At 37.6% G+C, this 22,176-nt stretch overlaps 1 protein-coding gene across 2 annotated transcripts in view; it reads right to left on the minus strand.

The window, feature by feature from the left end:
- Positions 1-13,754, minus strand: part of LOC588026 (epithelial splicing regulatory protein 2) — a 43,353-nt gene extending 29,599 nt beyond the window's left edge. For both annotated transcript variants that reach the window (XR_972664.2, XM_787727.5), the window contains exons 1-3: positions 12,868-13,754; positions 11,077-11,205; positions 2,363-2,585 (exon numbers count right to left, since the gene is read on the minus strand). Coding sequence is in view for 1 of the 2 variants with exons in the window: in XM_787727.5 (XP_792820.1) it covers positions 2,363-2,585; positions 11,077-11,205; positions 12,868-12,993 (478 nt within the window). In the remaining variant the exon portion in view is untranslated. The remainder of the gene's footprint in view (positions 1-2,362; positions 2,586-11,076; positions 11,206-12,867) is intronic.
- Between the last annotated feature and the right edge of the window lie 8,422 nt (positions 13,755-22,176).

Below are 22,176 nucleotides of genomic sequence, written 5' to 3' on the forward strand. Positions count from 1 at the left end.
GACAAGATTTCTATGGGATATACAATAAATTTTCCGAAGTTGATTTGATCTCTCGTGAAACCTATGCGATCACGACGTACATAAAAATAATATCACATCTTCCTAAGATAAACAAAAATCATGAAAACCTTCCTAAAACATTTTGTTCAGAAAATCTAACGGCATAATGTTCTTGGTCTTGAAGATAGCAATATGTTTATCGCAATTCATTCACATGGGGACTGGAGAGGTTTTATCCTCGTATTATTGTAGTCACAATTTGTATGTGAGGGAAAATATTACACCTTTACAAATTCCATTATCGCCCCTCCCCCGATTCAAAGTCTTTCGTCCTGTGTGTATGATCACATTTTTAAAATTATGTCTTAAATTATCATCTAAAACTGATCCATCAATAAACTATCACTATGGGTGTTGCCTAAGGGAGTCCAATGGCACCAACTTTAAAAGGTGTATACACTCTTGTTCAAAAAGACTTGGGCTGAAATAATTGCGGAACAACTGAGAGAATTGTGTGCAGACGGCTCTTCTGCATACTGTGCCCGGTAGATAAATGAAAGGCTCAAAGGAGGAATCGAAATAGGATTAATATATTATCAGCGATAACTTGAATGGAATTGAGTAAATAGTGCCTTGAATAAAGCTATGTCAAGGCCAGACAGATTGGAGCGGCATGCTGAACTGTGCATTCGGCCATCCGTGTCAGGCGTCTCATGCTTGAACTATCTTACTGGCGATGGAAAAAAATAATTCTATGATGTGCAGCCTTTAAAAATCAAATGGAATTCTACAGGTATGGGTTTGTTCAATTGGTTGTTTAGAATCAGGCATGCTGAATGAAGTATCACTTTGCCTGGTATCTGACATTATACGAGTCTGACCTATGAGAAGTACTCGTGGTGTGAGCCCTTTGTGAAACCTTAAGGTGGCTCGCTTTTAGTTCGTTTGTTTGTTTGTTTTCTTTGATGTGGTTATAAGTCACAGAAGTACACCGTGCGATTGTAGTATAAAATTTTCATTTGACAACTTGTTTGTTTTTATAATAAATCTGATATGTACCCTATCTTAACTTACATAATCTAGGAAAGAGTAAAAAACGAATATCATGTCACCAAAGCCATTTTCTTTGCATTAAGTTTACCAGTTAGGGCCATCTCGAAGCAGTCTTCGATGTTTCTCCTCTATGAACCCAAACCGATTATGTCTCCTCTCCCCTTCCTCTTCAAAATCCATATTTTTCTAAGGTGTTTGAGGAATTCCTCAAATTTGGACTTTGGTCTCAGGAAATATGACTTTGTTTGAGTAAGAAAGGAAGCCTTTGGAAGGGATTGTTGTTTCGATCCCTCGAGGACCGTGGTGAGAAAAAAGGGAGATTTCGTGTGAATACAAGAATGGGGTAGTAAATAAAGTATCGGGGAGATCTCCTTAGATCAGTATAAGATAAGGAACTAATAATGGAGTCGGCTTGCAAGTCGATTCAGGAAGAAACGGGGTTACCCTGTTTGAATCGTTCGGAACTATGCTATGTAGAATGCATTCATCGTCTCAATAAAAACCTTATGACATGGAGTTCGTGGTAAATCTTCCAAGAACGGGAAGAGGGTGACTAACCATGCAGGATTTGGGATTCCATATATATTCAAGCGTCTGTAAGCATTGCATTGTGTGCCGCTGCACTTAGAGACTACCATGTCAGCAGAAATTTAAAGTTTTTTAAATCTTAGAAATGTCACCAAATCACAGAGGTCACGTGTACTTTTTGCGTATTGTCGATTAACATGATCATTAACAAGCTTATTTCTCCCACATTCTGTTCCAGGTCTGAAACATCATTATGCATGTATTACATATACCACGGCTACATTCTCTTATCCTTCATCTATATTATCTATATTATCTTTATACCTGTATTTTGTTCTCTCCTTTTTATTATTACCCCTTCCACCCTCTCTCTATCACAAACATACATACACACACGCCCATACGCACACAATCAATCCTCCTATACATTTCATGGAAACACAAATAACCATCGAATTACAACTCTATACTGTAGGTCACCTTGTCTTCTCTCTGTCTTTCAATCACTAGAAACATAAAGGAACATCGAATTACATAATAGTACTCAACAGTCTCAACTGATACAGTTCGCCATGTCTTTTCTATCTCTCTCTCTCTCTCCTGTTCTTTTTTTCATGAGAAACGCACATTAACATCGAACAGCATCCCTGTAAGCATTCAAAGGATACAATGTCCTTTACTCCTCACATCTCTCTCCCCTCAACCTCTTCTCTTTCTCGTCTCTCTTTTTGTATTTCTCTAAAAACATCACATAGTAGTTTTGTATGCATTCAAAGGATACAGGTCGCCATGTCCTTGACGTCTGTGATGTGCGGTGCGTTGGGGTACTTCCGTCTGAACTCCTTCCGGAGGTCGAAGAAGTTGTAGAAGTACTCTGGGATTGGGATCCCCTTGTTGGTGGTCTGTGGGTGGATGCATTGTCGCACGTGGAGCTGGCCATCGGTCAGAAGGCAGAAGGTCTTCCCGTCCTCGCCCACCAGTTCGGTCGTCAGATAGTTGTCAAGCTGCGAAAATGATGAAAAGATGTAAAGTAAATTAATTATGGAATAGTAAAGTAAATTAAGTATGGCATAGTAAAATAAATTAGGTATGGCATAGTAAAGTTAATTAAGTATGGCATAGTTAAGTGAGTCCATGCCACTCGAAAGTGGCACTATATGGGGTTGAATGAGAGCGAGGTTGCTCTCATAGTATGTCGAACTGCGTAAAATGATAACAAGGTGTAAAGTAAATTAAGTGTGGTATAGTAAGTTTGTATATTCGAATGTATAGCTTTCTGTGGTTGAGAGATAGAGAAAAGGAGATTTAGGGGTGTTATGTGTCGTCATCACGTTTTCCCTTGACAAAGGGTGTGATATATTGAATATTGAAGCAAAAATGCAGTTCTCTTCATTGCCCTTTGAACCAAAAGAAGGATTTGGGTTTTAAGAGGGTAACGTATATTCTGTTCCTTATACCATGGACCTACTACAGGTTCCTGCTTATACTAAGAAGCTTCCATAGGGTGTATAAAAACCCTTGACCGGAACAGTCACTGTTTTAGGTAGAACAGGTAAGAAGGGGAGAAAAGTAGAGAGGGAAAAAGAGAGAGAGAGAGACGAGGAACTGTCCTCGTTCCTCAGAAAGAGATTTGCATCATTTATTTTGTGTGCCACGTTTGATTCAGCGATCAGAATTAATGAATAGTCTGAAGCCTTTGTAATGAGCATGCATTCAAGGAAGTGGCTTCTTTAATACACGGTAAATCTTGTCGGGGTCGCGACCCTTTAGGCTCGTTTAGTGCACAAAAGACATTTACGTTAATACAACCCATCATTTCATATATTCAATAACAATTGTATTCATACACAGACCACAAGGAGAACTGTTATTAAGTGAAATAAATAGAAAAACTGGATTAACATAACAATTCCCTTTATGAGATTAGTTTTAACAGTTTCATGGATCACAAATTAAATACAAAGTGTACCCTTTAAGACACTAATGTAAACGTGTTAGCTTGATGTACGTTAGTGCAACGGTGACGATAAGTAATTTGTTTCTTTTAGGGTTCCTAATTGCTATCAATGCATTGGCATGTATAATATATTTTTATTGGTTATGTTGTATCGTATTGATAAATAATTATTACATTACCATAAAAAGAGCCGTTATCTTTGCAGAACCAATTACGATAAAATGTTTAAATGCCTTATGAGTGATATCTATCATATATATTACATTTTAGACATGTACTTTAGAAAGAAAATTAACGCAGCATCCCGCTAAGCTACATGGTATCATTTTTTAACATCATATTTCTCGATTATACTTGTACGAAGAACCATTAAACGTAACACGTGGAGTTTGGTTTAAACCAACAGCTGCGCACACTCTCAACGTTTATTCTTAACGCAAGTGTAGAATATCATATTCATTTTCATATATAATAGGTATATTGCATGTGTAATAATGCGAATCTGATACATGCTCTATTTAAAAGAATACAACCATATGCATATTATTGTAGCAATAGCGAGGTAAAAAGATCTGAATTATATCGTTACCACATTGTATGCTTATGGCAAAATATTGTGCTGGAAATCGACATAGTATTCTAATGTTGATGTTAACAATTTCATTACAAGGATAATTAGTGCATAAGACACATTCAATCGACTTCGTAGTAATCACTGGCACTGAAAATATGGCATGAAGATGTTCATTATCAAACATTGGAGTACAACTCAGTTTCAAGATGGCGTATAGTTTTATTCTTCTTAATATGATGTTTGATAGTGTGTACTTTCTCGTCCAGCATCACACTTTCCCTTTAAAATAGAACAAAACATTATGTAATGCAGTGGTTAGCATGATGAGTAACGTCTTCGTTAAGAGGATAGCTTTTATTCGAATGCCATTGTATCCTTTGGTTTGGTTGCCTGTGTATAGGTAGGCTATGTGCTGTTCAATCCTAATCCCTGTGACAGCGTGAGCAGGGGTAATTCCTCGATCTTACACGCCACCCTCACGCACATTGTGTCACAATGCCAGACAAGTTTGACGAATGGTCGAAGTGACGAGTGAATTTCATGATAAGTCACGCAGCATACTCAGTATAATGAGAAATCATGGGCCACTTAACATGCCTAGAAGTAAATCAAACTCCCGTTTAGGGGGCAACTGGATGAGGAGGAGGAGGAGGGGAGGGGGGCAACTGGAAGAGGGGTCAAAATTGGGATACACCCATCTCAATGCTGGCATTAAAAATATCGCATACGCATGGTATAAACAGAGAATTGTTTTATAAGTAGATATAATTGGTCTATGGTTAAATACGGGTTTATTGCATAATGGTACTAACTTCTCAGTTAACATGTACAAATCCTTAAAATTTATATTTTGTGCAAAAACCTTTTGAAAAAGACCATTATAATCCTAATTCAATTCACCAAAAACACGGCAGTGGCGGTGAAGAGACTATACTAGCTGTGTATATAAATTATAATATATTTCTCACACGAGGACTTTCTATGACCGTATGCCAAGGTTTAAATATGCAGCGAGAAGTACCATCATATTTTTAAAAACATTATTGGTAAGGATGGTATATCTGTGTGCTGTTTCTTGCATATTGCAACGAATTCAACACAGCTGTAAAAATGCGGGTAGGATATGCTACATTTAATGGTGTTTGCACATATCAATTCCACATAGATGGATGATAGGGCTGTACCACAAGATATTCTATATTCATATATTATCATCCATACCTAGCATCTGGTTTAGTTATATATTTTAGCACGTAGACTCTCGTTATAGTGTACAAATATTTAATGGCAGATACTAAAAAGTCAGGTTATTACTAAAGCAAACTAGAGGCAAGTTTCCCCTCAAAACCCATCAAGATTTGTTATAAAACCTCCGATGCAGCTTATAGAAATATCAATTTCCACTGTGTTGATTTTATACTCTTATTATTTACCTTTTAGTCCACAAAAACGGTGTTTGATGAAGCTGTTCGAGCTTTTTTAATCAAATCAGCTCAACTAATCTGCTTCGAAGTTTTTTGTTGCGTACCAGTATTTTGATATATTTCTATATCTCATGTCATGTAAAGAGAACTGAATGATTACATACATTCATGGTTAGGATAGTGCCAGGTATTCAAAGGTTGATTACAAAAACTATTTTTCTTTATTTCACTTATCAAATCACCAATTAACATGACGATTAAACATTAATAATCCGACCTGCACCTGTCTTTTGGTAATCCTACATTATTATTGATATGAGTAGTTTCAGTTTTGGTCCCATTATGAGTCGCCTTCTCTCACTGATATACGATGATGATTTTTTTGGGGTATAATTGTTATATTCCTTATATTCGCTGCTTGAAATAAAAACACCTCTCGAAACCATATATTCAAGAGAAAGCAGATGACTCATAAATGATTCTTTTTTCATAGTATTTTGTAATGTGGCTTAAGGATTTGTTTCACTGTTATCGAAAGAACCATTTGGCGGCTAGAACAGTCGAAACAAACAATATTTCGTATCGTGTCGTGCAGTTATGCGAAATCATATCCATGAAATTGATTTAAGCCTCCAACAATGGTGTTTTCATCTACTAAATCGACAAAGTCTGAAGAATAACGTGTCTGACCTATATCAGTTTTAAAGCATAAAGCTTGGATTATGGTTCAAATTCAAGATTTAACACCAGTTATGAATGATGAAACTGATATCATAATGATGAATATTATTTGTTTTTTAAATCAACTGTTAGCACTACGAGATTAATTTCAATATAACGTGTCAAAATTAATTATGATTTTAGCGCGAGTAGGTCTCTTAAGGAACGATTCGCCTTGGAGTAATGATAATAACCATTTTAGATCATAAGTAATGAGAATATAGAGGATGCAGTACTGCTAGTTCGAAGGAAGAATATTATTTTAGCATTTCAAATCATAACATATTGAATCGATTTGTCCGTTTTATATTTTGGCGCACTCTCTCCCACTCTCTCTCACTCTGCCTCCTCCACCATCTCAATCCCCCACTCTCACACACACACAAACACACACACATGCATGGCAGAAATATACATCTTTTCCCCTTCTGCAACCAAGGAATTTCCTCCTTGCTGCAACATTATTCCAGGAGCGTATTTAATTAGTCGTCATCCTTGCAACGACTTTCACTGTCATTACTTTCTCGCCATAGAATCCCCCCTCGCCATTCTTCATCTTCTTTCTTCTCTTCCCTTTCAAACTCCCATCATCTTTTGTCTACCTATTTTCTTTTTTTTTTATTGGAAGAGGAGGAAACTGGCTCGCTATGATACCCCTAGCAGGAATTGGATTGTTTAGCAACATACAATGAGTAACGGCTGTTGCATGATGGAGGAAAAAGGATTACAAAATCAAGAAAGTGTTTTGTTTTGTGACATTTTAAGGAGGAAACGAAATGTGTAGTAATGCTTTACTGCTATACATCACCGTATTGATGCACATGTAATTGCACTAAAAGCATTTTACCATCATGCATAAGTACCAATTGCTGTTTTAAAACCTATCAATTTTCGTGTCTCAAAATAAGAGTTGTGTTTTAACCTTTATAAATATCCACAGTGTGTATTGGTGTTGCTATTGCTACTATTTTATTTCTTAAGAGCCATTGGAATTATTCGTAATAGCTTTTTCAAAATTTACTTTAAAATTCAACAGTCACCAAATGCCTTAATTAAATAAGGCGAATCAGAATGTAGTTGGATTTCGAAATATCGTTGTTTCGATAATCTGTTCGAATTCTTTTTTATAATAACTCTTTGAAGTCCAAATTATTATTTAGAGGAAAATACCATAGAAAACGAATGATATTAACAATCAAGAGGCAAGTGCCATGAAAGAGAGGGGTAAATTTGGGTCCCATTGGACAGAAACTAGAAAAGACCGGGCAAGTCCAATATACTACGCTTTGGAGATTCCCAGATAGTTTCTGTATCGGTCCACAGTAGATGGGTTTCCATTCAGGACGTCTGCCTGTGTTTGTTTTATCCTATCTCTTATTCAACACTCGAAATCCAAAGAAAGGGGAAAAACGAGAGAAACACGTGTACGCCGGAGCCTTATCAAAATAATATCACATCTAAATGATAATAGCTGCGAGGTCTAAACGTATGGCCAGAAAGGCTCACAGAACAATATTGCGGAGGGGGAAAAAAGAAAGAAAGAAATGTAAACAATACCCTGATATGACGCAGACGGTCTGCAATTGAATCATTATGAACGGCAGGCAAAATATCACGTCAAATATTATGAGATATTTTGTGATGTATTAGTTTCTGTATGCATACGCCAGCGCTTTGTATTACGAGATAGGGATGTGTAATCATGAGGTTATTAATAGCTGTTAATAGAAACACGACTGCTGATAATTTCATTAAAAAATAGACACAGTCCGATACCCGCTTAATTGACATTTTTTCTTCTTCTAAAACTATCATGGTACATTGCCTAATTTCAATACACCACTCGATGTTTTTTTAAAAACAGGATTGCCCCTCGCTATCTTTTTGTATCACTTCCCCATTTGTTTTAGGTCTGGGGGTAATGGGTACTATCAGATTTGGGGATAAAATAAAAGATATGCATATATTACTAAAGATATGCCTCGTTCTTCGTTTAATGGCACAACTGACAGTGGAAATTTATATATGGGCTACCGCCGAAACATAATGTTCGGTACAGAAGCTATTTTCCTTTCCAGTATATGCATGGTTTCCTATTATATTCCTTTATCATGGATATGATTGTCGTAAAGTGCTTTGATACCTAATAGAACTTCTATTTCCCGTCTCTCATCATAAGTTGTCATACTATTTCTTAAACGGTGATACAGTTAACCTGTGATCTTCTTCTTTTTCTATTGGGGGGTCGGGGGACACATAGGCCTTAAATGGTAGACTTATTCTATGTCCTACCGGTCTTCCCAAAGCTGTGATTCACTCTCCCTCTCCACCGCATGCTGTCACTTGCCGTATGTACACTAAAAAACGCGATTGTATAAATAGTCGTTAGCAAATTTATATTGACTTTCCTCTTCAGACAACAAAGCGCTACTAGTGGGACTAAGGATACAGAGAAACAGGAGTAGCGAACCGAGTGGACTCGAATAGATTTCATGAGAATTAACAAGATCCGACCGCCTGTGGACAAATAGGATCGGTCCCAAAGAGGGGAAAGATTATGTTTAGATTTGTAGGGTTGATACAGCCTCTCGAGTAATGGTTACAAGTTATAGTAGGCCTATAAGTGGAGACCATGTTTTGGTTCGGGTGCGTCAGTCATGCATACTATTTAGTTTTCTTAATTGGTTCAGCTAAGTTCTTGACTAGTTTAAAGCATATATCGTGTATAGGTCATACATTTTATTTCTAAGTAAGTTTAGATATATGTATCAACTTGAAATATAGACACAGTCAATCCCATTGGTGAATTGTTTTTATTAATTAATATTCAGCAAGGCCATGAAAAGAGGTATATGATTTTGCTAGACCAGTGATACATGTATACTCGTTTCGGTATGCCAATCTCTCGCTTACTGTCTTTTCCATAAAACTTATCAACAATACTTTAGTGTATACATAGGTCTAGATATTGTTGCTATTGTTGCTGTTTCTGCTGTTTTGCTGTTAATACTGGTGCTAAGTCTAGTGTGACTAGAATATATTATAACATTGTGCCTACTATTACAAGACAATTACCTCTTACAGTGAAGAAGAAAGATTTAATGATTCAATCGGCAAACTACTTGCGGTTCTTTGTAAAGTACATAAGCACATTTGTCGCAACCGCATAATTCAACTATACCTATAGACCTGTACAACGTCACTACAAATTCCAAGAACTAATAGTAATACTAGCATTTCAAAATGCATTTTTGCGATAAAAGTTAGCTCCCTGCTAAAATTATTGTTCTACTGATAAACTTTATTCATTCTTGAGTATTAAGTAATTTCAATTTGCGAAAGACCAATAGATTAAAATACCATAATATTTTTCATTGTAAATGAATATTGAATCACACCTTAATATCGTGACGTCATTTTTAGTAAAAAAAAAAAAAAGTAATGGTGGGTAGAGTAACAGCTGTTGCCTATTGCTGCCGTGAAAATTACAAATCACACACTAGTATGTATACGGACCTTATTGTAGTAAGGCCTTGGAGTTACACACTATTGTGTGATTTCTTTCTCCTACATTGCTACATGCAAACTGATTATTTCCATAGTCTATTCTAGGCGCACGTTAAGTCTTTATCTTAATTTGGTGAACATAATAATCTCGGATAACGATGTTTACCGCTATTTACAGTTTGTATTAGAATGCAGTCCATGTAGATAATAACAGCACCCCGTGTTTTTAAATGGTGTGCACTGTGGATATGTTAGAATCTACACGTGTTTGAGCTATACGATGGAGTGACCTACAGTGATATCAGAACATAGAAATGGCGCCGGGATATCTGCCTTTATATCATATATTCCTTTACATTATGTATATCCTTTTACATTTTCGTATATTCCACTAAATGTTCATATATTATATGGCACATACGTTATTCACATAAAAATAACTGATGAAATGGCCAAATCTGGGTCATTGGAATGAACACCCCTATATCGTAGCTTATAACATGTACGAAACAGATATCAAGTGAATGCGTGCTGTGATTAAATACCCGAGGGGGACAATCCCACTTTGACGAGTTTAGTGTTTTTGTTCTATTTCGGACTATCCAACTCGTGTTTCAGGAGTTGTACTGAAAGTATTTCCCCTGTAAATGAAATAAGGTGTTCTTTAGGCTTATGGTAGAATATGACCAAAAGCAATAAGAGATTGGAGGTGGCAAAACTAAATCATAACGTTATATGTATTTTGTTTGATTCTGTACAGAGAGTATATCATACAGTTTGAAATGATTTACAACAAGCAAATCATCCCCGACTCTCTCAATATTTGATCCATTTAAAGATTATATCAATCATCAGGATACGGTATCTTAAAATAATCAACGCTTAATTGGTTTGCATTTCCTTAATCAAATTAAGGATGACCCGAATGAATCAAGTTTGATGACAATCAAACATGGACTGACAAAATCATTTCTTGTATCGTGGTTTATTCTTTGGAGTATAATGGGGGAAATCTATTTCATGTTTACCGTCTGCTCAGTGTCATATGGTCTATAACTCATTTAATTTATATGGAGATAGCACTGTCTCTCAGCAGACGATATGCTTCAAGATTTTTGTGTGTAATATATTTCCATTTGTTGGATGGAACACTCATCACGAAGTATTTTTTAGGGGGTCCAGAATTATCATTATCATATGGATCACTTCACATTTATAACAAACACCAAACAATACACATGGAACATCACACTTTCAATACAAGACCAAATCAATTTGCAAACTTTTTTGAAAATGCATTAATTAAGACTCACCTCTGCAAGGACACGACTGAGGTTAGCTGCTCCAGTAATTACATCAGGTCTTATGCTGAGTGTATTGCAAAGTTCATCTGACAGCTCGGAGTTTTCAGGACGAATGTAGTTCTGGTTGAATTTCACCACCTAAAAGGAGCAAATAGATATGCAAACCCTTATTTTAACTCCAATATTGTTCATATTAGGTGGATAATTATATAAGCGAGCTGGACTATTCCGACCGTTCGAAATTCTGCTGCGAATGGAGTCATTTTGGAGAAGAAAAGTCCCTGACTACTTGATACGTCTGTACTTTTGGCGATTACGAATACTCTGGAATATGTAAAACAGAGACATAGCTCTCTGGAATTGTTTTTTAAAAAAAATAATTTTAAACCAACTCTTACTGAATAGGACATTTTCAGCCGAAACAGAAGAAATTATAGCAAGTACAGTTTACGAAATTGGAATATAATGAAGATTTGTCTATCTCCTAATATAATTTAATAACAGCAGTTTTATCATTTGGTTCGTTATCCTAGAACAGAGAGACAAATTAATATCTGAAGAGGGTTTACTATCGAGAGAGACGCATACCGACACACTTTTAGAAGAGAAAGGGAGCTGGCTAGGTAAGTGTGAGTAGAAATGACGGAAATAGAGAAAAGGGGAGACACACAGATACCGATTCTATAAGAGAGTTGGAACGTAAAAAAGAGAGAAGGATCTATAGACAGACAGGGGAAATAATAAACTCGAGTTGATAGAAAGATAGTCAGTAGACAGAGGAGGGAGAAGGAAGATACTAAAGAACGAAAAGAAGAGGGTTTGATAGAAAAGCAGAGAGGGAGGAAGAGAGAGAGAGAGAGAGAGAGAGAGAGAGAGAGAAGGGGGAACAGTTGAGCGACACCCACCCTTTACGGACGGCTCCTGATCTAGACTATTTTCAAGGAAGGGTTAACAATAGAACTTGTCAGCATTGTTAAGATGCAACCGAGTCTTATCCGTCCACAAGGAGGCATTATGTCAGATGAAGTAAAGCGTGATAAATAGCAGGCAAATACCACTTCAGAACCAACGATATCTTAAAAGAACTCGCAAAGATACAGATACAGTATCTAACGTTGAAACTGATTTTGAAATAACTATCCACTCTCTCTAGAAAGTAAAGGAAAAGACTACCCGCGACGCCAAAATGGCGTTAATATCCAAAATGGAATGACAAGCACAATTAACTTCGACCCCAAAACACTATTATCTCGCACATAAATACAACCGTGATTTTAATTATGTTTGGGAATACACAAGCATTGAAGTGTAGCTGAAAGATATTGAGTGAACAGGTTAGTGATGTGGCAATACAAATGAGCAGAGTGAACGGCAGATATCCTCTACAAAATAATGTTTAGTTCTAAAGTCATAGATGAGATTTATGAATATACACATGTTTTGAAAAGGACAGAAGGATAAGAAGAGGAAGAGAATAGAATCCGAGCTGATAGAAAGGGTAGAAGGAAGATATGGAGAAACAGAAATGGAATGTTGTTCACTTAATCAAACTCAAAAAAGTGAAGCCGCCACTTATCCTTCTGAGTGATTAATAAAAATAAGAAATGATAAATTGTGGTAAGATGTGATTAATGAAAATAATGAGTGGATTATATAAATGAAATAGTATGAGAGAAGATGTGAGAGACAGAGGTAAAGGGAGAGATAGATGTGTGAAGATGCAAACAGAATTAGAGCAAGAGAAAGAGAGGAAAGAGAGGAAATAAAGATGGAGGAGAGGGAAGAAAATGTTGACCATACCTTATTGGTTTCAACGTCCACCACCACTGAAACGAGGAGGACTAGGTCTTCCTCGTCTGTGCCAAGCAAGGCTCCTCTTCGCCCCGCTGTCGTGCAGAACACAATCACCAGATAGTTAAACGCCATTTTTCCTCCAACCAACTATTTCTGATCATAAAACACCAAAACCGAAGTTCACAAGCAAAGGGAAGGAGAAGCCACAAATTCCAACCGCGTTTATTTCACTCGTTTTTAAAAAAATCAACTCGATTTTTAACCCCCCGCAATAAATACAAATAAAATCAAAATATGAGAAGAGAGTCACCACTAAGAAATCTGTCACCACCACACCAAAAATGCACCCCCAAATGATCTAGAAGTTTGTTTTAAACATAACCCAGCACCGAAGAAATGAAGAGAGCCCCACACCGTACGGCTCACTAGATCACAGACCGAACTATCTACTGCCGGTGAATACTCGGTATCTATTTACCCCCGAAGATTGAGAACGGGAGAAATAATACTGGTAGGACGAATTCTGTCAGTTATCAACGCCTCATGCGTCCGCCCAAGAGGTACGATAGGAGCCTATGGAAAGAGCGAGCAGTCCCTGTGGTGCTTATGTACGAAATGCTGTCGCCACTTTGCGATGGTAGAAGTTTGTACGATCAGCGATGCTTATTGGCCCAATCCGCCGAAGCTCCGCTATACGTGGCGTGCAGGTAGGGTGCAATAATTGTATCAGACACACTCGACGGGGCGTGGACGATTATATGCTAGTCTATTGAATGCTCTCATAATATGTCTGCTATCTGTTGCATGCGATGTGTGTGTGTCTCACCCGCATTATTCTACTCTCAATCTATCCTCCCCTCTACAAGAAAAAAACACTACAAGCCGACAATCCCCGATTTTTTCCTGTCTACTTTTTTTCCCTTTCCCCTTGTTATATCAACGTGCTTTTATCGCTTTTTCTTTTATACGGACTTCTACAGTTGATTGGTGTTATACAAAGCATTGAGGGCGAGTGTATAACCTCGGCGTTTCACTATTTCGCTTCAATCTATTGTTCTCTCCTTTCTTTTATCTTCACTCAGTTCGTATGAGGTTGTTGTGATGGAATGCTTTCAAAGTCGAAAAGAAGCCAATCCCCTAAATCCTTTAAAGGATATGCTCCGTGGTAGCTTTAAACAACGCCACCATTGTGATTTCGAAAGAGAGGAGAAAGGACCTAAATCTCTGCACGCCAACGCAAATTAACAGAACCAAAAGCCAGTGAGCCAGCCCAAATCTTATCTTTCTTTTTAATGCCATCCCATTCTTAATCTTTAATTATCCCGCTGGCCAAAGTCAGAGTCAATTAGTACCCGACATTCAAAAGGGGAATAGAAAGGGCTAAGGGATCAGTGTCTGGAACAACCCGGCACCCACCCTTTTTTTAAAACAGACTGTAAGTGAATTGTATTGATTTTAGAGGTAGATCCTGCTATCTCTGGAGATAATAACCAACACCGATTTTAAAGTGATGAAAATTTAAAAAAATCCCGAAAAAATTATGAAATGCTACCCCAAATGTGCACCACGGCACTTTATTTTGCGTGCTGCTCTGAAAGACACCTAGAATCAACCAAACATAATCATACAAAAACATGAATAAACTTTACACGATGCATGTATTTGGCTTTACTAGTTCCGCAAAGCATGTTGAGAAATGAGATATACTTATTAGTTTTATATTTTAACTTAATACCTTTAATCTATTTTCTGATATAACTAGATTCGAGATTCGATTATTCAAAGGACACAGATCAAACCAGAGTAACCGCATCCTTCAAGAACCTGATCGATATCTCCACCTCATTTTTTATTTTTGACTGAATCGATTTGATTTGAATTGATTTTATATCATTCGAAATTTTGCATTATATCAAACCTTGTTTTTTGATTGCGGGATAAGCTTTTTTTTTTTTAAATGCCACTAGATGGCAGTTGTTGTTTTGATTCAGGGAACTCTATTCAGATGTCTTTGAGTGCCGAAATCAGTGGATTAGCGCTGTCAGGGGCATAATTTATATGGGCATTTAGAAATTGTTTACGACTTTAAGTTTGTAATCATCATGCCCCCAAACACAAACTCACGCCCACACGCTCTCTCTCTACCCCTTTTCTCCGCTTTTTTTTTTTTTTATCTCCCCTTTCTCTTTTTCTCTGCCTCTCTTTTCACTCTTTACCTATTTTTTTATTCTTTTATTCCTTCTCATTCGCTATGTTTCTCTATCTTTATCAGTCTCTTTCTCCCTTTCTCAGAAACGCACACCCTCATTATTTTTCCTTTCTAAAACATGGGCCCCGTTTCATGAAACCTGTAAGCAGTTACAATTTTCATATATATCAACTCTGCGTATAACAATTATTTTCATATAGGCCTATCTTAGTCTACACAATCAAGGTAAGTATTATTTTACTCTATTTTACATTGTGTAACCTATTCATCAAGCTCTTTTCCTTCTCAAAATAATAATAGTTATGAATTGACTCATTGGTTTGGTTTATTGGGCTTAAAATCGATTTACAATAATCTGCAATTTGCCACGCTCGACCCAGGCTTAGCGAAAATGCGTCCACTGGTAGAAAGAATGTTCTCCTTATCATGCCGCATCATGGGTAAAAGCTAGGATAGCGTGCTGTGTCTCAAGAAAAGGCGCTTTATGATAAATCCAGTACACGGGTGTTTCTGTTGTCGTTGTTTTTGTTGTTACCGAGAGATGAGTACTCACTACACATAGACCTAAAACCGGATATTTTCTCATCTAAACCCTATGAAAGACTTCAAACCCCCTTCCTCCAAACACAACCTTGGTTGCCTTGAAAGAGTCTTGTTTAAAAATCAACCAATTAATCTAAGGGTATACTTCTTTTAATCTTCGGTATTCATAATGATCGTAATGTTAGTCTCTGAAGGGTTTACATAACGAAGCATGCACGTGGCTAATGTACCCGGAACACTGGGTTATGTTACGTTACTAATGGGGGTCATTTGAGCCGAGTGACATTGTTTTGGCGGACTAGTGACCCAATCAACTAAAAATCATATAAAACAAGGCTACGTCTGCTAAGAAGCGAAATAGCGTCCCTTAAAAGTTATTTCATATTACATGAGTTCATGTCCCGGCTTTATTCAGAAACAAATATTTGCCCTAACGACTATGATTATTATTGTTATTTATATTATTACTGTTACCATTATTATTATTGTTATTCTTATCATTAGTAGTAGTAGTAATTTAAGTAATAATAGTGAAAATATTGGTAATATTAGTAGTAGTAGTAGTATAGTAGTAGTAGTAGTAGTAGTGGTAGTATAAGTAGTAGTAGTAGTAGTAGTAGTAGTAGTAGTAGTAGTAATAATAATAATAATAATATTATAAGTAGAAGCAATGGTAGTATAAGTACTAGTGGTAGTATAAGTAGTAATATTAGTAATAGGAGTAGTAGTGGTAGTATTAGTAGTAGTAATAGTAGTAGTATAAGTAGTAGTAGTAGAAGCAGTGGTAGTATATGTATTAGTGGTAGTATAAGTAGTAGTACTAATAGAAGTAGTAGTAATAATAGTAGTATAAGTAGTAGTAGTAGTAGTAGTAGTAGTAGTAGTAGTAGTAGCAGGAGTAGTAGTAGTAGTAGTGGTAGTGGTAGAAGTAGTAGTAGTAGTAGTAGTAGTAGTAGTAGAAGCTGAAATAATAGCACTAGTTAGGCTTAATAAAGTTGGTAAGATGATTTAAATTCCAAATCAAATTGCAGTATCTTACCTAAAAACTGAATTTCCTGCAACTACCGCAGAAATCCTTCAAAATGCTCTATCAATTGAATATCCGAAAGGTTTGACAGTGTTAGAGGTGTCTAATAAGTCATTCGCCATTTTAGCTGAATAAAATATCCATAATCCTAACACAAGAAACGATGCAGACTGCATTGACTGGTTTCTACTCCCGTTCCTTATCCACGATATGAAATATCTGATACAGTGATCAAACATGTAGCATGTGATTTCTTGGCTTGAGCATACCAATACGTTTCCCTGTTTCTTTTTTTCCATCAATTCGGTGATTCCCATGATGACAATATTTTCCGTAAAACAGAGAGCGCCTTCAAAGAAACGTTCAAGAAAGCGCAGATTGATTTTTCCCATCTGTAAATCAAAGAAAACAAAAGTTCTTGAAATTTGTAAAACTGACGATTTAACTCCTGTTTTTGCTTATCTAACGCTATCTCTATCAACTTTCTAAAAAACTCGACCCATTTTCACCTAAGTCCTTCAAATGTTCATTTAATTCGTATTAATTCGTTATTTCGTTATCATCGTCTTTCCGTTCAAGATCAGTTGAAAAGGATAAAAATCAGTACAATCTGAGGGTGTAGCACCGTTTTCAACCGATGGACTTTGAAGGAAAAAAAGCTTATTGAATAAACACCTTAAAGTCCCATCCATTTCGTTATGTCCAGGTAGGATTTAGCCCCTACTCAATTCAGACACACAGTTTCAAGTTGTATTTTTTTGTTAATACTTTTTTTTCCTGAGTACAACAAAATTGATTTAGTTCGTAATTTTCGCAGAGGGACTATCGTTTCCTCTCCGAGTTCTCTTTAGTGCTTGACCTCATGACCAGTAATCTCTTCCAGACCATTGATTCATCTTCCAAACTGAGGAGAGGAGATGAGGGTGGAAGTAGGTTTGGTCTACAACCAGTTCGTCTACCATCCATGATGGTCTAATAGTCATTTAAATATAAATGATAATAATCATCAAATGATTATTAGATCAATTAGATGGTAGACAAAATGGGTATGAGACATTTTTTGCCGGGATGAAGTTGTATCTTGCCCAAATATCACCGTTACCAGTTGTATTGCGAGCTGCGCTATCCATGTTCTAGGGTAGAAAGTGGGGGGGGGGTGGGGGGGGGGTAGCGTTTTTTTTCTGCAGGGAAGGGCAGAATTCCTTTCATTCCTTCGATTCTAGATCTTTAACTTTCTTTCATATCTTTTCATATTTGTTTCCTCTAAGAAAAATTATACCCCACATTCATAGAATTTAAATTTCTAAATTCAAACGATTAAAATGTATTTTTGTGATTGCATCATATAGTGCTGTTTTCAAATTACGTTTGCATACAAATTTGTGAATAATTTGTAGGCTACCTTCTGTTCTGAGTAAAAAAATAAAAATAATTCAGAAGAAAAAAAAGCTTGATTAATGATGAAGCAGCTCATCACGTTCTTAAGGTCACGATACTACGAGACTGTATTATCGTGTCAATATAATCCGTTGTGTCTCAACCACAAGATGATCAATACAATGATGAAAGGTTAACTTAAGGTCAACACTATAGACTGGAAAGGGAGGAGGGGTGGGATCCAAGTGAACCATCACCCATTCCCCCTTCTTCAAAAGCGATTGGTCATGCCATTTTCCTATTGGACGGTAATGACTATCGATTGCACGACGTCGATCTTTTTGTGATCAAAGACGATCTATCGCATAGAGTTACAGGCTGCCGTCTCAAGGGCGAAAGGTAAAAGGTTACTGGAGCTGGATGACTTATTTACGATGTTTAGAGAGGGGACTAGGTGTTTCCTTGAGTCATTCTTTGTTGCCTCCTGATGCGATCGATTAATCAATTTGCAGACAATTGTAGCATCAATCAGGGATATGTCAACTTGTCACGTCGGTTGACTAATTTTTCTCTTCGCGCGCGTTGACTGACACGACTTGAAATAGGTCTTCCCTATGGCTCTCCCTCTTTCTGTCTCTCTTTCTCTCTCTCTCTCTCTCTTCCTCTCCACCACACTTTCTTCTCTTTCCATCTCTGATTTTTGCTCTCTATAGTTCTCTTTTCATTGTTCCATCTCTCCCTCCCAACTCTCTCCCTCTCTTCTCTTGTCATGTAAATGTAAACATTGATTTCATGCTCGGGTGATATACATTCAAGACGGAAATAGATGTATTTTTTAATCCGAAGCTGAATATAGATAACCAAAATGGCACGGCGGAAATGTGCCAAGCTCTAATCCTTATAAACCTGGTAATTTATTTTTCATGGTATTTATTTGTTTGTTATGGTTTTTGACTGAATCGTGTGCTATACTTCAATGATCCATCATTCAGTTTGTGTTTTTCCAGTGGCGGGTACAGGATGTGGGGGGGGGGGGACACAAATTTGAAAATATTCTGACAAGCAACAAAATAGAGATCGAAAGAGAAAGAGAGAGAGAGAGAGAGAGAGAGAGAGAGAGAGAGAGAGAGAGAGAGAGAGAGAAAAAGATCGTTAGGGAGTTTAGAGAAAAGTTGACGTGAGGATGAGGATTGGTTAACTTCGGTAATAAGGCGGTCGAAATGACGCTTCGTGTGCAACGCGCGTCTAATGTTTATTAGGACTTCTTATTAATATTACCGCAAATAATTTTTGTGAACCGAGTTCAATTTTCTTCTTTTACTTTACCGGCAGTGGCAGTGAGTATTTTGAGAACTCTATTACTCGCGCGTGTGATGAAAACCAAGAAAAACGGATATTACTGTTGTCTATACGACTGGGCAGACATAAATGAGTGTGCTTACAAGATTGTCAGACCAGTTGCTAAAGAAAATGGGCAGTTTACTGTTCGAAAAGCGAGCGTGTAAGAGTGTTTAATGAAAGTCAATATTGCCGAATACCGGATGTTAGTTTACTTTAAAAGCTTTCTCAGACGTATCGCTTCCAGATTTGATATGTTAAAACACTCTCTATCATCTCATGAATAATGTAAATAAAACGATCTTTTATAGAAGAATGGTAATGTCTTTGCAGTTTGTTCTTAAGCCATTGTGTATCATCCGCATGGGCGTCTCCATAGGGGGGGGGGGGGGGGTATGGGGGGGTACGACACCCCCTCCCATCTGTCAGGATATTGTCGGTAAAATTGCGCAGCCGTCGGGAAAAAAGAGAAAAGGGGGAGGGAAAAAAAGAGAGGGAAAGGAAATAAAAGAAAAAAAGAAAAGGAAAAGAAAAGAAAGAAAGAAAAAGAAAGGAAAAGAAAGGAAAGAAAAGAGAAGAAAGATAGAGGAAAAAAAGAAAAAGAGGGAGGAGAGGAAAAAAGGAAAGGAAAGAAAAGAAAGAAAAGAAAAAAAAAGAAGAAAAAAGAGAAAAGGGAAACAAAAGAAACGGGGGGGGGGGGTGAAAGAGAGGAGAGAGAGGGGAGGTAAGAGCCTGAGAGAGGAGGAGTGGGAGTAAAAGAGAAAAGGGGGTTGTTGGGTGAAGTCGTCTCGTCGAGGGAGCAAGAAAGACACGGGTATAATGTTGCTGTGTCGGGTCAGCTGTGTCGGTATTCTTGCTCGATCCTCGTGTACTATATCAATGCAGAAGTTTGAAGTAGGGGAGATGTATATTGTCGGTCGGCCGACAAGTTTTTTTCCTAACGAACTGTGAATTTTTATCCGCTGTGAAGACTTCGAGAGTGACTACAACTACAATACTTGTAATTTCTCGAAGTTTTACTTTCCTATAATATCAGCTAAAGAAATCAAGGTTTAACATTTTCGCGGAAACTAAATTCAAACAAGGATTAAGAGTCAACAACGGTACGACCATGAACCTATTACGGAATGGACATTCATCGTCTTCTTAACGAATTCATTGTGATTGTCTCCGTCAATGTCGTCTCATGTCGTCCATGGTATAACGAATCGCCTTCTTTCTCTATATTTTGATGAAATGCCAAAAATTCCGCGCTTTGCGCGGGAGGGGAAAACTTCAGTTAGACAAGTCGAAAACGTCTAAGCTTCAGCGCTTCGCGCGGGCGGAGGAAAACTGAATTCAGATAAGGATTAAGAGTCGCGAACGGTACAACGAATCGTCTGCTTTCTCTAATAATTTAAGGAAACGTCAAAGCTTCCGCGCTTCGCGCGAGAGGGGGAAACTGAATTCAGACAAATAGGGCTTATTAAGAGTCGGAAACTGTACAACGAGTCGTCTGCTTTCTCTAATAATTTAAAGAAAGGTCAAAGCTTCCGCGCTTCGTGCGAAGGGGGAAACTGAATTCAGACAAATAGGGCTTATTAAGAGTCGGAAACGGTACAACGAGTCGTCTGCTTTCTCTAATAATTTAAAGAAAGGTCAAAGCTTCCGCGCTTCGCGCGAAGGGGGAAACTGAATTCAGACAAGGATTAAGAATCGAAAACGGTAGAACGAATCGTCTGATTTTTCTAATAATTAAGGAAACGCCAAAGCTTCCGCTTTGCGCTAAAGGGGGAAACTAAATTCAGACAAATAGGGCTTATTAAGAGTCGGTTCAACAAATCGTCTACTTTTTCTAATAATTTAATGAAACGTCAAAGCTTTCGCGCTTTATGCGGGAGGAGGGGGGGGGGAACAGTCGAGATTGTACAATAAATCGTCTTCTTTTCCTAATAATTTAGCTTCCGAGGCCTATCACCCACATCCCCCCTAATGAGCGCTCTTTAAGTGATTCGCTTGCTCACTACCGCCCCTCTCTTAAAAAAAAACCTAGCTCCGCGCCTGCATTAAAATATAATATAGCTATGATGCTGACTAAGTTGACGAAATAATTCGTATATTTATGTCGTCGAGGAAAATGACCATTTGCGCATACGCAAGTTATATAGATAGTCCATAGGAAAAAAAAATTAACCTTCGGCCCCGGGTTTATAGGGTTACATTTGTAGATATTGGCACATTTAATTTTGTCGGTAATTGGTGGCTAGTTTTGTCGGTAATTGGTGGCTAGTTTTGTCGGTAATCGTTGGCCTCTACACCCCCCCCCCATCCCCCACTGAAAAAGGTCTAGCGACGCCCCTGATCATCCGACGTGTCACCGTATGCTGATACCTCAGTCGAATACCACTACACCGACTCAAAACCGATTCCACGTTTCAGAGGCAGCGATCCAAGGAGGGACAGGGGGGACACGTCCCCCCTCAATTTATTTTAGGGGGGGGGTCGTCCCCCCCCTGAAAATTGAAAAAGTGAGAAAAAAAAAGTGTATAGCAAATACTGACTAAAGACTGCAACAAACTTTTAGGCTCTGAAGGGCCCAAGAGTGCAGCGTTTAGACAAATAAAAATGCTAAAATCTTCTCGCTCGGAAGCTACACTTCCTCGCATAATATTCTTCAAAGTGTACAGTAAATACTCTAGAAAAGTTAAGTTTGAAAAAGGTATATTGCTTGTTTTTATAATTTGTTAATACAACAAAACTTCAAAAACCTGCGGGGGGTAGTCACTTCCGACACCTTCACCCCTCTCGTTTACTATGCTCCCTCGACCTGGCGTAATGATGG

This window comes from Strongylocentrotus purpuratus, unplaced genomic scaffold (genome assembly GCF_000002235.5).
Source record: "Strongylocentrotus purpuratus isolate Spur 01 unplaced genomic scaffold, Spur_5.0 spur5_scaffold_8, whole genome shotgun sequence".
Lineage (NCBI taxonomy): Eukaryota > Metazoa > Echinodermata > Echinoidea > Camarodonta > Strongylocentrotidae > Strongylocentrotus > Strongylocentrotus purpuratus.